Below are 15,724 nucleotides of genomic sequence, written 5' to 3' on the forward strand. Positions count from 1 at the left end.
AATGAGCACACCTGTCACCCAAATCTTGCTTCCTAAAAACTATTCTCCAATAAAAGGAACCAGAGTTCTTTTAAGAAATAGCTCACCCTGGGTAACATGGCAAAACACCATCTCTACAAAAAATACAAAAATTATCCAGGCATGGTGGTGTGCACCTGTAGTTTCAGCTACTTGGGAGGCTGAGTTGGGAGGATTGCTTGGGCCCAGGAGGTTGAGGCTGAGGCTGTAGTGAGCTGTGATTGTGCCACTGCACTCCAGCCTGGGCAACAGAGCGAGACCCTGTCAAAAAAGAAAGAAGGAAAGGAGGGAGGGAGGGGGGAAGAGAAAGAGGAATAGCTGATCCAGAGCTGGAGCAGGGAGAGTACTAGATGAGGAGTCTGGAAAATCTAACAATGTAAGAAAGTAAGTATCAAAAGCTGAACAGGCCATATGATTCAGCAGTCCCATTTCTGGGTATATATTGAAAATAATTGAAATCAAGATCTTGGCCAGGTGCGGTGGCTCATGCCTGTAGTCTCAGCACTTTGGGAAGCCAAGGCAGGCAGATCACTTAAGGTCAGGAGTTCGAGGTCAGCCTGGCCAACATGGTAAACTCCCGTCTCTACTAAAAATACAAAAATTAGTCAGGCGTGGTGGTACATGCCTGTAATCCCAGCTACTTGGGAGGCTGAGGCAGGAGAATTGCTCTACCCAGAGGTAGAGGTTGCAGTGAGCCAAGATCACACAACTGCATTCCAGCCTGGGTGACAGAGTGAGACTCTAGCTCAAAAAAAGACCAAAAAAAAAAAAAAAAAAAAGATCTTGAAGAGATATTTATATACTTGTGTAGCTGCATTATTCACAATATCCAGGAGGTGGAAGCAACTCAAGTGTCCATCAACTAATGGCTGGATAAAGAAAATGTGGCATATATATACATACACACAGTGAACTATTCAGCCTTGAAAAGGAAGGAAATCTTGTCACATGCTACAGCATGAATGAACCTTGAGGACATTATGCTAACTGAAATAAGCCAATCACTATAAGGCAAATACTGTATGATTCCACTTACATGAAGTATCTAAAGTAGTCAAATCATAAAGACCAAAAGTAGAATGGTAGTTGCCAAGGGCTGAATGGAGGGGGAAATTCAGAGTTGCTTAATTGGTACACTTTCAATTTTGCAGTATGAAAAAGGTCTATAGATTTGTTTCACAACAATGTGAATATACTTAACACTACTGAATTTACACTTAGAACTGGTTAATATGGCAAATTTTTTGTTTCTTTAATCACAATTTAAAAACACGACCTGGGCATAATAATACAGGAACCAATATGCATGAAGGTATCCTAATGGCCAAATCTGGAACAATTTGAGCAGCAAAGTAAATAATAATAATAATTTTTTTTTTTTAGGTGGAGTTTCGCTCTTGTTGCCCAGGCTGGAGTGCAATGGCACAGTCGTGGCTCACTACAACTGCCACCTCCCAGGTTCAAGCGATTCTCCTGCCTCAGCCTCCCAAGTAGTTGGGACTACAGGTGCCTAGCACCATACCCAGCTAAGTTTTGTATTTTTAGTAGAGATGGGGTTTCACCATGTTGGCCAGGCTGATCTTGAACTCCTGACCTCAAGTGATCCTCCCGCCTTGGCCTCCCAAAGTGCTGGGATTACAGGCTTGAGCCACCATGCCTGGCCTAAAATAAATAATTACAATGATGGATTAATAGCAGAAATAAAAAATAAAGTAAATATCCATGATATACTGATATAAATAAATAAATGGAGGAGAGGGCCAGGCATGGGAGTTCATGCCTGTAATCCCAGCACTTTGGGAGGCTGAGGTGGGACAATCACTTGAGCCCAGAAGTTTGAGAGCAACCTGAGCAACATAGTGAGACTCTGTCTCTACAAAAAAATAAAATAATTAGCTGAGCATGGTGGTGCATGCCTGTAGTCCCAGCTACTAAGGAGGCTAAGGCAAGAGGATGGCTTGAGCCCAGGAAGTCAAAGCACAGTGAGCTGTGTTTGTACCACTGCACTCCAGCCTGGGCAACAGAGTGAGACCCTGTCTCAAAAAATAAATAAATATGTAAATAAATAAATGGGGGAGGAGAGAGCTCTTCCTCACAGTTGGAATTACAATCAATAAATGTAGGAAGAATGACAGAATTAGAAAATCATCATTTGGGAACCATCGTAATAATAATTTTAGCAGGAAAAAAATCAATAAATGTTAAATTTGAAATGGATGGGAAAAGCGATGATGAGAAAGGATATTTTCATAGTCTCAAAGCATCTTCCCACAAATACTTATTAATTACAAACGGAAAAAGAGCAACTTTACAGTAGAGAAATGTGGCAGATACTACCTTAACCAAGTGACCGAAGTTAACTTCAATAGCAAGGTATATTGGCATCTTGTGCCTTTTGGTATGGTTCACTGAGAAGAGCACAATGTGACTTCTGTGGTTTTCTTGCCAAAACTCCATAACCTGAATTTGATTATGAGAAAACTTCAGATAAACCTAAATTGTGGGACATTGTACAACATAACTGGCCAGCAGTCTTCAAAATTGTCAAGGTCTTGAAAGACAAATAAAGACTGAGCAACTGTTCCAGATTGGAGGAGATGGAAGAGACGTGGCAGCCCAGTGCACTGTGAGATCTTGGAAGGGATCCTGGACCAGATAAAGGACACTAGTGGGACAGTTGGTGAAATTTGAACCAAGTCTAGATTAGGTAATGGTGTTTTGTCAGTGTTAGTGATGGCAGCGGCAGTCCATCTGGAACAGCTGTTGCCATGATGCCGGCTGCAGTGGGGCAGTTGTGGCCGGGGCAGCACGCTCCACAGAGCTTGTGGGAGCCAGGGACAGGCAGAAGCCTGCCCCCTCTGAGTTAGCAGGGTGGGAGCTTCGTGTTCTCTGGGTGCAGCTGCAGCTACCCAGCTGCAGACCTGGGCATCCCTGTGGTCTTGGGGGCCAGAAGCAGGCAGGAGCCCCACCCTCCTGGGTGCAGCTACAGTCACCGAAGCCCTGGCTGTGGACCCAGGCATCCCTGTTTTCTTGTGGGCCAGAAGCAGGTAGGAGTCCCAGCCTCCTGGGCACAGCTGCAGCCACCCAAGCCATGACTGTGGACCAGGCAAGCCTGTGCTCTTGGGGACAGGGAGCAGGCAGGAGGAGCCCCAACCCCTCAGGTGCAGCTGCAGCTGCAGCCGCCCAAGCCACGGCTGTGGACCCAGGCATTGCTGCACTCTCAGGGGCCAGGCTTGGAAGTGCTTGCTCCCGCTTCCTGGCCTTTCCCCACTCCCTGCACCTGCTCCGATCTTGGAGCAAAGTTGAGGCCAAGCCCAGCCACTGCCACAACCTGGCTGGGTATGCACAGGGTTGGGGCAGCACTGACATGCCAGCCCCCTGCTACCTCGGCTCCCTCTGGACTTTGGGTGCTGAAAAGCACAGGAGGGAGGCTGAGAGGGTGCTGAGAGCAGCTCAGTGCTGGCCTGCACGTGCCTCTTGGCACAGTACCATGAACAGTGGCAGGAGGCAGACAGGCTCCTGTGTGGAAAGGGACGGGTTCCCAGTGAAACCCCACCTCAAACCAGGGAGACCTGAATCCTGGGGGCCAGGCTGCCAGCCCCACAGACCGGAGTGGGAATTTATGGTGCTTTTTCCAGGCCTACCCATGGTCACCCATGAACCAATCAGTACGCACTTCCTCCCCTTTGAAGCCCATCAAACCCCAGACTCAACCTGACGGGAAATGATGGGACATCCTGCCTGCGGAGAGAAGCTGCCCACTCCAGGGTCTTCTCCCTGCTGAGAGGTGAGCAGGTGATGGGAAAACCAGCTGAGGAGAAGAGCTACCCACTCCAGGGTCTTCTCTCTGCTGAGAGCCGAACAGTCATCGGGACACCCTGGCTGCGGAGATGAGCTACCCACTGCAGGTCTCCTCTGAGCTATTCTATCGCTCCATAAAGCTCCTCTTCACCTTACCCTCCACTTGTCCGCATACCTCATGCCTCTGGACATGGGGGAGGAACTTGGGACCTGCCAAATGGTGGGGCTGAAAGAGCTGTAACACTAACAGGTCTGAAACATGTCCCTTGCTCACCATGTTGCAGGTGACAAGAAGGAGAGAACAGAGAAGGAGAGAAGAGCTGCAGAGAGAAGAAGCTCCCAGACCTAGGAGCTCCCCAAGCCAGGGCTGTGACACCGTCTTTTGGGCTCTGTGGTTCCTGGAGTCTCCAAGCTCCCAGGCGCCACCACGTTTCCTGGTGCCAGCTGTGGAAGCTACTTGCAGTATGCCTGGTCCAGCTGCAGCCTTGCAGGGAGCCAGCAGCCATGCCAGTGCCTGGAGCTGCCCGCCCCACCACAGTCAGTGTGTCTGGCTGTGTGCAGTGGCTGGACCCCATGTTCACTTGCTCACACACCCCTTGCCACTCCACTTGCCCTTGGCAGGCATGGGATCCAAACCTACCAGGTAGTGCGAGCCTGCTAGGGTGAGTGGGCCCAGTGGGCCCAAGCAAAACTCAGGCAAAGGTGCCACTGGCTATAGAGGTTTCCAGCTGGCAAAGTGACATCCAAGGATCCTATAACATTAGCTTCCTGTTTTGATCATTGTACTGTGCTTATGTAAGATGTAAAAATTTGGGCTACCCGGGTAATGGTGAACTCTACCATTTTTGCTACCTTTTTGCTAAGTCTAAGATTGTTTCAGAATGAAAAATAATACTTAGGGATTTTGAAGGACCTCTTAGTGCAGGTCAGCAGTGTGATCTATTGGCCAAAGAAAGAAGGAACGAGAAGAAACAGAAATACAGCATTTTGTTTTGTTTTTGTTTTGTTTTTGAGATGGAGTCTCACTCTGTCACCCAGGCTGGAGTGCAGTGGCGCGATCTCGATTCACTGCAACCTCCACCTCCCAGGTTCAAGTGATTCTCCTGCCTCAGCCTCCCAAGTAGCTGGGATTACAAGTGCACACCACCACACCCGGCTAATTTTTGTATTTTTAGTAGAGACAAGGTTTCACCATTTTGGCCAGGCTGGTCTTGAACTCCTGATCTTATGTGATCCACCCACCTTGGCCTCCCAAAGTACTAGGATTACAGGCATGAACCACTGTGCCCAGCAAAATACATGATTTTGGATGAAGAAGCTGTATGTCTTCATTACATCTAAGGAGTATTTTATTAGGTTCTAGGTGTCATGGTTTCAGAGAGATTTAGAAAAGCAGTGAAACTTTTGGTCGGTCACAGTGACTCACGCCTGTAATCCTAACACTTTGGGAGGCCGAGGCTGGTGGATCACGAAGTCAGGAGTTTGAGACCAGCCTGGCCAATATGGTGAAATCCCGTCTCTATTAAAAATACAAAAATTAACTGGGCATGGTGGTTGGTGCCTATAATCCCAGCTTCTCACGAGGCTGAGGCAGGAGAATCCCCTGAACCTGGGAGGTGGGGGTTGCAGTGAGCCGAGATCGCGCCATTGCCCTCCAGCCTGGGAGACAAGAGTGAAACTCTGTCTCAAAAAAAAAAAAAAAAAAGAAAAAGAAAAAAGTGGTAATACTTTATTTTATGTAAGGAATAGTTAACCTTAGCTCACATCTTTGCATGTTACTAGGAGCACTTGAGAAATACTGATACACCTTTGTCCCACTGTCAGGAATTCTGACTGGTCTATGGTCGGCCTAGATGTTAGTATTTTTTTTAAAAAACTTTCCAGGTGATTCTGATTGTTAATCAAGGGGGCTGGGAACCCCTTGGTTAAGGGAACTGGAATGTTTAGCTGGGAAAAGACTCAAGTCAGCTTTACACGAATCATATGGGAAAGCTTGGGAAGATGAAGCTTTCTGAGGTCCTACCTTCTGGAGACAACCGGTAGATTTAGGATGACGTCTGCTTATGAAAAACTTCCCTTGTGACCTTGATGTGCAGCCAGGTATGGCAACAGCGGGCTGGATCAGTGCTTCTCGTATTTTCATGTGCATATGAATCACCAGGAAAGCTTGTTGAGATAATAGGCTCTGATTCAGTAGGCTGGGGAGGAGCCCAGGAGTCTGCATTTCTAACAGGCTCCCAGGTGTTGCCGATGCTTCTGATCTGGGAAGCACACTTTAGTAGACAGTCACTTGGTATAGTTTATTACACAAGGGATTCGAACATTGGATGTGGTGGAGGGAGTGGTTTAGACTCAGGTACAGCCTGAGAGTTCTAGGGAAGTCATTTAAGCCTCAGCGGTGCATTTGTTTAGGCAGCAGTGTGGTAGAGTGGAAAGAGTGTGGCCTTGGGAGTCATATCTGGATCCCATATTCATGATTTACTGTTTGAGTAACCATGAACAAGTTATTTCACCATTTTGTGTCTCTGTTTTCAATGAGAAAAATAAATACAAAAACATCTCCCTGCCAGATTAGCGTTAGAGAAAATGTGTTTAAAGAACCCAGCATAGCTCTTGATACAAAGTAGGTGTTCAGAAAAGTGGTGACTGTTATTGTTTATGCTGTGGAATCCTCTTTTGTTGGAAGACCAGACTGTGAGTAATGTGCATGAAAAGTACTTAACAGTACTAATCAGTTTTGCATCAGAGACGACTGCTACGGCCAAGAAAAAGCTTAGGTTACTTAAGTAGAAATTATCTTGACCTCAAGAAAAATACTTGTTCTTGTTTGTCCCCCACGCAATTAACTTTTGCAGTCATCTTAGTTACTGGCCTGATAAAATGTGACAAATGATTAACTGAGTCAAACAAATATTTGTGGAGCACTTGCTACTCTGAGTCAAGTAATTCTGAACTATTGTGACTCTCCACATAAAGCATATTTCAGACCTCAGCTCCTTTGAGTTCACTGTCCTTTTTGCTTCTTTTCCTCCTTCAGGTGACCCTCTGAAGCTTGGGGTTCAGGTTGGGCTGATACTTTATTAGCACCCTATGTACCCTGTCATAGCTTTGTTTCTACCAACCTGCAAGCTGGGGCTTGTTGTCACCTCATAACTGGGTACAGTGCCTGAAATTATTGTTGAACCAATTGTGTGACACGGGATGCCTTCAAGGAGATTGGAGTCTGAGGTATCTGAGAGGTCAGGGGAGGCTTTCTGAAAAAAGTGATGCTTGAGCTGAGACTTAAGAAGAGGCAGGTTGGCCGGGTGCGGTGGCTCACATCTATAATCCCAGCACTTTGGGAGGCCGAGGTGGGTGGATCATCTGAGGTTAGGAGATCAAGACCAGCTTGACCAATATGGTGAAACCCCATCTCTATTAAAAATACAAAAATTAGCCGGGCGTGGTGGCAGGTGCCTATAGTCCCAGCTACTCAGGAGGCTGAGACAAGAGAATTGCTTGAACCTGGAAGGCAGAGGTTGCAGTGAGCCGAGATCACGCCACTGCACTCCAGCCTGAGCGACAGAGCAAAACTCCGTCTCAAAAAAAAAAAAAAAAGAGGCAGGAGTTAGAAGGAGGTGGAGCGGCTGGAAAGCATGGTGCATTTGGGGAACTGTACTAATTCAGATGAGCTGAAGCTTGGTGGGTATTTGGGGAATTGGGGTGAAGCTGGAGAACAGGTGAAGGCTAACACGTGACGAGCTTGAATGGCAATTGGATTTTATCTTTGAGGATAACTGGAGACCAGTAGCAGATTTTAACCAAGAATGTGTGGGTGTGGAGGGTGGGTTGAGAATGATAATAGATACAGGGAAATCGGTTAGGAGTTTTATATAAAAGCCAGGTAATCAAATCCCACCTGTCACCTTAGTGTCTTTTCTGGACTTAACTGCTTTCCCTCAGACCAGAGTGGTTCACTCTGAGGTGCCCTTTGCCTGGTCTGCTTCAGGCAGTGCTCTGACTGCACAATGGGAGCAGACCTTGGAGCATCACAGATCTCATGTGGTCCCTGGTGATGGGTGTCTGGCCCATGTGAGGCAGAAGGTGAAGCCATTTCTGTTCTGTGGAGTAAGTTGGGTAGCAAGAGGCCCTTGGTAAATGCAGGGACAACATTACTGGGTTTTAATACCATGTCTGCTATGTCCTAGCTATGGGAGCATTAGAGAAGTTACGTAACCTCTCTGAACCTCATCCATAAAATGGAGATAATGCTAACTCTAGTGTAGTTGTTTTTCTGAGAATTGAATTAAATGACGATGACAAAAATAATGACCATTTAGTAAGTGTCAGTTTTATGTCAGGCCCTGGCCCATGTACATTCGCTAATTAAAACATGGGTCAAACACCAAAAATTGTGTTTAGTTCATGATAGGTACTCAATAAATATTAGATTCCTCCTCCCACCTCCTCCTGATCATTGCACTTCCTACAGTTTGTCAGCGGCTGATAGATTGTTGTCTTAGTACTGTCTTCCAAAGGATGTTATTTATTCTCACAAATTGACACAGAGAGAAAATAATGAAGATTTAATTTATGTTCAGGAAGCAGCCAGTGAGTAATTTCCAACATTATTTCATTAAGGAAGTACTTGGGACTTAGGAATTAACTGTATTTTAACCAAATTATAATTTGATACAATTAGCCCTTGAACTTAAATTTTAGGCTCAGGGTCCTGGGCTGCAAAGAAACCAGTCAGAACTGCTACTTGGACTGTGACATTGTTTGTGTGATATTTTGATATTAGTGCCCATCTTTTGACCAAATAATCAGCATAAACATCTGAATACAAGTTCTGTTTCATGGACAAAATGTAACATGTAAGGTTGTCCAAGGGTTGGAATGAGTTGTGTGTCGCTACCTAGATGCCTGACCAGTTTCTGATAATACTGGGCCCTAGCTTTGTCTAAAAGTAAATGAAAATACCTTCTTAGTCTTCAGGAACATTGCTCACTATAGCCTTTCTTTTTCCTTCTTTGTGTAGGTTTTCAGTAACCAGATCCTCTTTGACAATATAAAGCATGGATTAAAACTAACTCTGTAGCAATCCTAGGATTATTGGCTCAGGAGAATAAATCTTGGGTTGACTATGAGATAATTTCACTTAAGTCTCATTTTGAAGAAAGCAGCTATGGGAGAGGCAGTTCTGAGCATGGTTTATTGTTTATTCCTGGTTGCCCAAGAGCAATTCGCATGAGTATCACAGTCCGTTATGCATATGGCACAAGTGATTGTTTCTGAGAAGTGTGGTGGGTTGTTGACAGTTGTGAATATACCTGAAAACTGGCTGTGGTTCTGGGCCAAGCCCTCATCCCTGGTCAACAGAGCAAAACTTGAGGAAGGCAGGAGTCATAGTCATTGAAAGACTCATCTGCTTATGTGTGTCTACAGTGCCACCCAAGTCTGACGTTAGCTTATCCCTGGAGATTAGTATAAAACTAGAGAATTTGTGAACATGCTCTGTGTCTGATCATGATATAATCTTTCTTCTTTCTTTCCTCAAAAATTTATCTTGCTTCTGGATGTAGGTTGTTTATCATACCCCCGTCACAAATGCTTCCTCAGAGGGTATGAGGTAAGGGCTGAGATTAATATGCCACCTTTCCCTTACTTCTGTCTTTTATTTTCCAGCAACAGCTGCAGGCCTATGTGGCCTGGGTGAATTCACAACTGAAGAAGAGGCCAGCAGTGAAGCCTGTGCAGGACCTGCGACAGGATCTCCGGGATGGGGTGATCCTGGCATATCTCATCGAGATTGTTGGTCAGTTGGCCCTGGACTCTGATACTAGAATACATAGACCAGAACCTGGCCTTCTTTATCCTCCATATGCCCTTTAGAACAGGTTGTTTTTTCTTTAGAATATATGTCAGTGGAGGTAGAGAAGACTTAAAATACTTGCCCAAGGTTAATTCATTTATTTATTAGTCAATAAACATTGTGTCCCAGGCACTGAATTATGTTTTGGGAATATGAGGATGAGAATAGTCTATGCTCTCAAGAGTCTACCAAACTAGTTGGAAAGGCTGGAAAATGAAGTCAATTCCATTAATGTACTTAGTACTCCAGAGTGGGGTAAGCACAGATGGGAGCACATAGGAGGGACACCCAGTCTTAGGGGTTCAGGGATTGGCTTGCCAGAATTGATGTCTCAACTGAGGCCTACCAGAAGAATTGGTATCTAAACCAAGGCCAGAGAAGGAACTAGTAGCCAGACAAAAGAAGGGATGTTACTGGCAAAAGGACCCTTTTACCATAATGCTTTATAAAAGGTTTTTTTCGTCTTGAACCCTGGGGTTGTTGCCATCATTCTTACTAGATGGTACCATAACCTTATTTCCATAGCATTTTTCCATATTTCTATTATTATTTCTCTCATTGAATAGTAATTATGTGGTAATCATTTGATTACCTATCCTGTGTGATCTGAGCGCTTTAAGAGCAGGCGTAGTATAATATTTTTCTATTTATACAAGCTCTAGCCAAATGCACATAATAGGTTCTCAACCATTTATTGTTACATTAGTTAGCTGACTTTGCTTTGAGTTATTGAGGCATATAGGACCTGCAAGTGGTACGGAAGAAGCCAGGTTTGCAACAAGCAGCCCATCCATGAATACCTCATTGGGACAGTTTATGAATTCATCAGAGTATTCATATGTAATGATGATAATAATGGCAACGGTAATAGCAAATGCTAGGATTGAACACTTTCTATCTTGTTTAATTTCATTTAATCATCACATCTTTGGGAAACATAATATTATCCCCACTTTCAGGAAACAAGCTTAAAAGAGAAGATTTATAAAAATAAATAGTACTTAGTATGAGTCAAACAAAATAGCTAAGCATGCTATTTTGATTTTTATGATAGGTGTATAATATGACTACTACTATTTTATTCATTTTATGAGGCTTAGAGAGGCTAAGCAACTTTACAAAGTCACATAACTGTAAGTGCCAAAGTAAAGGTGCAAACCTAGATCTACTTTAATTCCAAAGCCTGTTTTAAACATTTAATGTTCCATTTATTTGAATAGGTTATATATGGACTAGTAGGAAATCCAGATGTACGAAAGGATGTAAGATCAAACCTCCTTTTTCCACTTATGTCCCCCCACCAGCTACCCATTTTTCTTTCTAGAGGCAACTAGTGTTAGTAGTTTCTTGCATTTCTTCCCAGAGAAACTTCCCATTCTATGTCTATATAAGTAATATGAATATGTATTCTTCTTTTTCCAAAACCTAGGTTCTTTTTTCCCCATCCCCTCCCCCGCAAAACCCAGGGTTTTTTTTTTCTTTTTTTCTTTTTTTTTTGAGACGGAGTCTCGCACTGTCGCCAGGCTGGAGTGCAGTGGCGCAATCTCGGCTCACTGAAACCTCCACCTCCTGGGTTCAAGCAATTCTCCTGCTTCAGCCTCCCAAGTAACTGGGACTACAGGCACATGTCGCCACGCCAGGCTAATTTTTGAATTTTTTGGTAGAGATGGGGTTTCACCATGTTGGCCAGGATGGTCTTGATCTCTTGACCTTGTGATCTGCCTGCCTCAGCCTCCCACAGTACTGGGATTACAGGCGTGAGCCACCGTGCCCAGCCAAAACCCAGGTTCTTAAACACAACTTTCTACTGTGACTTTGCTAGATAGAAAAACTCCTCACAAGATTTTGCCTTTACTCACTGAATCCACTTCCTTATTTCCTATGCTTTCTTTAACCTGTCCTTATCAGGCTTTTGATCCCATTCCACTGAAACCGCCTTCCTCAAGGTCATATCAAATCCAGTGGCCAATCCTCCACCTTATCAAATCCAGTGACTAGGCCTCTGATATCATTTTATTTAACATAGCAATACTTGACATAGTTGATAACACTCTTCTCTTCAAAGACTTTCTTTACTTGGCTTCCAGAATCCTGTTAACTTATGGTTTTCTTCCTTTCTCATGGGCTTCTTTCATTTGTTTTTCTGGCTTTTCATTTCCTTCCTGACCTCTAATGCTGGAATGCTGCAGGTTCAGCCCTCTTATATACTCTCTACTCCTAAGTGATTTCTTCCCAAATTTGTATCTTTAGCCTTGAATTTTTCCTTGAGTTCTAGACATGAATATCCAATATCTCCACTTGGATGTGTAACATGCAACTCAAATTTCACACGTCCTAATCAGAAATTTGGATGTCCTTCCCCCTACCAATCCCTTTATTCTTCAAATTTCTTCATCTGAGTAACACACCACATTATCATTTGCCTAAGTGTTAAAGCAGAACACTTAGAAGGTGTCATTAATTGTCCTTTTTCTCATATATTATATCAAATCCTTCAAATGTGTTGTCTGCTTTGTATTCACAATATACCTGATATCTAACTTCTCATCAGTCAGCCAAGACTTCCACTCTAGCCCAAACCTTCATGTCCTGCCTTGACCATTTTCATCATCCTTCTGACTGATCTCCCTGTTTCCTCTCTCCATAGTCTATTTGCACGCAGAGTCCATTTTATTTATTTATTTGTTTATTTATTTATTATTTTTGTAGAGACGGGGTTTTCGCCATCTTGACCAGACTAGTCTTGAACTCCTGGGCTCAGGCAGTTCTTCTGCCTTGGCTTCCCAAAGTGCTAGGATTATGGGCATAAGCCATGGCGCCCTGCCAGTCAACTTGTAAAAACATAAACCAGATTATGTCACTCCCTTGTCTCAGACTCTCCATTGGCTGCTCATTACACTTAGGATAAAATTCAGGCCCTTTGCTCTGGTCCAGAAAGCCCCGCATGGGCTGGGCGCAGTGGCTCACGCCTGTAATCCCAGCACTGGGAGGCCGAGGTGGGCGGATCATGAGGTCAGGAGATCGAGACCATCCTGGCGAACACGGTGAAACCCCGTCTCTAATAAAAATACAAAAAATTAGCCGGGCGAGGTAGCGGGCGCCTGTAGACCCAGCTACTCAGGAGGCTGAGGCGGGAGAATGGGGTGAACCTGGGAGGCGGAGGTTGCAGTGAGCCGAGATCGCGCCACTGCACTCCAGCCTGGGCGGAGCAAGACTCCGTCTCAAAAAAAAAAAAAAAGAAAGCTCCGTATGCCCTGGCCTTGCTTGTCTGTCTAGCCTTTCCTAGGACTTGACTCCTTGCTCATTTCCCCAGCCACACTGCTCTTGCTGTTCCTCAGGTAAGCGGAGCTTGGGGTTTGTCCCTGTGGTTCCTCAGTCTGGAAGGCTTCCTCCTCAAATCTTAACATGCTTTACTTTATTCAGGCTGCTGCCAAATGTATGATCAGAGAGACCATGATCATTGTACTTTATTTTTCCTCAAGCATTTACCGCTACTATGAAATTATATTAAACACTTACTTGTTAACTTGATGGTTATCAGCCACTCCTGCACATATAAATTCTATGAAGGGAGGGACTTTATTCTTCTTGTTCTCTCCTGTTTCTCTGGTGCTCAGAATAGTGAGTACTTGCCACTCAGTAGATGCTCAGTGAATATTTGCTGATTGAATAAATGTACACACAGTAACTTCACAGACCCCTAAGTATAAATTTGAAAGCCTTCCAAAAGGCTTTCATTTTCCTATTTCCCATCTAAATGACAAACACCAGGACTTAACTCATTTATATATTTATGTATAATGTTGGTGTTCACATCAAATCTTCCCTTCCTCTGTATCTAACTGCTATGAAACTTTGATAGTATTCCTCCCTATAACTTCGTATATTTTGTCTCTCCTAACAGCAGGAGAAAAGCTGAGTGGGGTACAGCTGAGTCCCAGTAACCAACAGGAGATGAAGAATAATGTGGAGAAAGTGCTACAGTTTGTGGCCTCTAAAAAGATTCGTATGCACCAGACTTCGGCTAAAGGTCAGTGCCTCATCACATCCTTGGTGCATGAGTATACTCAATGTTAACCAGTGAGTGCTAGCCTCAGGAAAATCCTTGGTTGTGACCTGTGGGGAGATAGAAAGTCTCCATTCATTTTATTTTATTTTTATTTTATATTTCATGATTATTATTTTTTGAGATGGAGTTACTCTTCTTGCCCAGGCTAGAGTGCAATGGCACAATCTTGGTTCACTGCAACCTCTGCCTCCCTGGTTCAAGTGATTCTCCTGCCTCAGACACCCAAGTAGCTGGGATTACAGGCATGTGCCACCATGCCTGGCTAATTTTGTATTTTTATTAGAGATAGGGTCTCACCGTGTTGGTTAAGCTGGTCTCAAACTCCTGACCTCAGGTGATCCACCCGCCTCTCCTTGACCTCCCAAAGTGCTGGGATTACAGGCATGAGCCATTGTGCCCGGGCATTCGTTTTAATTGAATACAGATTTGCTTGAGTGTATGTAGGAAAATTAGTGATTAGAGAAGAAATTATGGTCGGGCATGGTGGATCATACCTGTAATCCCAGCACTGGGAGGCCAAGGCGGGAGGATCACTTGAGCCCAGGAGTTTGAGACCATCCTGGGCAACATAGTGAGGCTCTGTCTCTATTTTTTTAAAAAGAGAGAAGAAATTACAATATTGGGATATTAACTTTAGGATTTCTCATTTAAGTTATCAAAAATGAAGAGATTACTTTTTTAAGTTCCTTGGGTTTCATGACAAAATATTATTTAAGATACTCATAACCTACATTTTTTTCCATCTAGTTTTTTAGAAGGGAAACATTTTATAGCCCTTTTTTGGATACCATGGAACATTCTAGGCAGGATGAAAGCAGCTCTGTGACCTCTGCATCTGCCCTCTTCTATAGTGGCTTGGCCCAGATGGGTTTGCCGGGCTATTTTGAGCCCAGGCTTCAAGGAAGGAACAACGTAGGTGTTCTTAGAGAGCATAGGCTCCCTAGTTCTCTTGCTGTTTCTCGAGAACTGACTATAGGTCTGGTTTTGTTTCAGTGTCAGTTCCTGGGTCTGATTGCCTTTGGGTCTCATGACAATAGGGGCAGAATGGTTCATGTTGGATTATTAGTGTTCTCTGTGTTTAGATCATTTAGATGGGGCCAATACTGATCAGTGAGAGCACCTTGTAGGAGGTATCAAAGAGTCCTTTACCACTCCTTCTCAACATAGTACTGGCAGTCCTAGCCAGAGCAATCAGGCAAGAGAAAGAAATAAAAGGCATCCGAATAGGAGAAGAAAAAGTCAAACTATCTCTCTTCACTGATGATATGATTCTATACCTAGAAAACCCAAAAGGCTCTTAGAACTGATAAACGACTTAAGTAAAGTTTCAGGATATAAAATCAGTGTGCAAAATCAGTAGCATTTATTTTATTTTTTTTGAGATGGAGTTTTGCTTTGTTGCCCAGACTGGAGTTCAGTGTCGTGATCTCACCTCACTGCAGCCTCCGCCTCCTGGGTTCAGGTGATTCTCCTGCCTCAGCCTCCCAAGTAGCTGGGACTACAGGCATGCACCACCATGCCTGGCTTATTTTTGTATTTTTATAGAGACAGGGTTTCATCATGTTGGCCAGTGTGGTCTCAAATTCCAGATCTCCACCTGCCTCAGCCTCCCAAAGTGCTGGGATTATAAGCATGAGCCACTGTGCCTAGCCAAATCAGTAGCATTTCTATACACCAATAACATTCTAGCTGAGAGACAAATTATGAACACAATCCCATTTACAATGACTACACACAAAAAAGAAATATCTAGGACTACATCTAACCAAAGAGGTGAAAGAAATTCAAAATACAAAAATTAGCCAGGCGTGGTGGTATGTGCCTGTAGTCCCAGCTACTCAGGATGCTGAGACAGCAGAATATCTTGAACCCGGGAGGCCGAGGTTCCAGTGAGCTGAGATCGCGCCACTGCACTCCAGCTTGGGCGACACAGAGGGAGACTCTATCTCAAAAAAAAAAAAAAAAAAAAAAAAAAAAAAGGC

At 44.1% G+C, this 15,724-nt stretch overlaps 1 protein-coding gene across 2 annotated transcripts in view; it reads left to right on the top strand.

Moving 5' to 3' along the window:
• Positions 1–15,724, top strand: part of DIXDC1 (DIX domain containing 1) — a 98,412-nt gene that overhangs the window by 27,429 nt on the left and 55,259 nt on the right. For both annotated transcript variants that reach the window (XM_025356275.1, XM_025356273.1), the window contains 2 exons: positions 9,487–9,616; positions 13,578–13,703. In XM_025356275.1, the coding sequence (XP_025212060.1) occupies positions 9,487–9,616; positions 13,578–13,703 (256 nt within the window). The remainder of the gene's footprint in view (positions 1–9,486; positions 9,617–13,577; positions 13,704–15,724) is intronic.

This window comes from Theropithecus gelada, chromosome 14, assembly GCF_003255815.1.
Source record: "Theropithecus gelada isolate Dixy chromosome 14, Tgel_1.0, whole genome shotgun sequence".
Taxonomy (NCBI): Eukaryota; Metazoa; Chordata; class Mammalia; order Primates; family Cercopithecidae; genus Theropithecus; species Theropithecus gelada.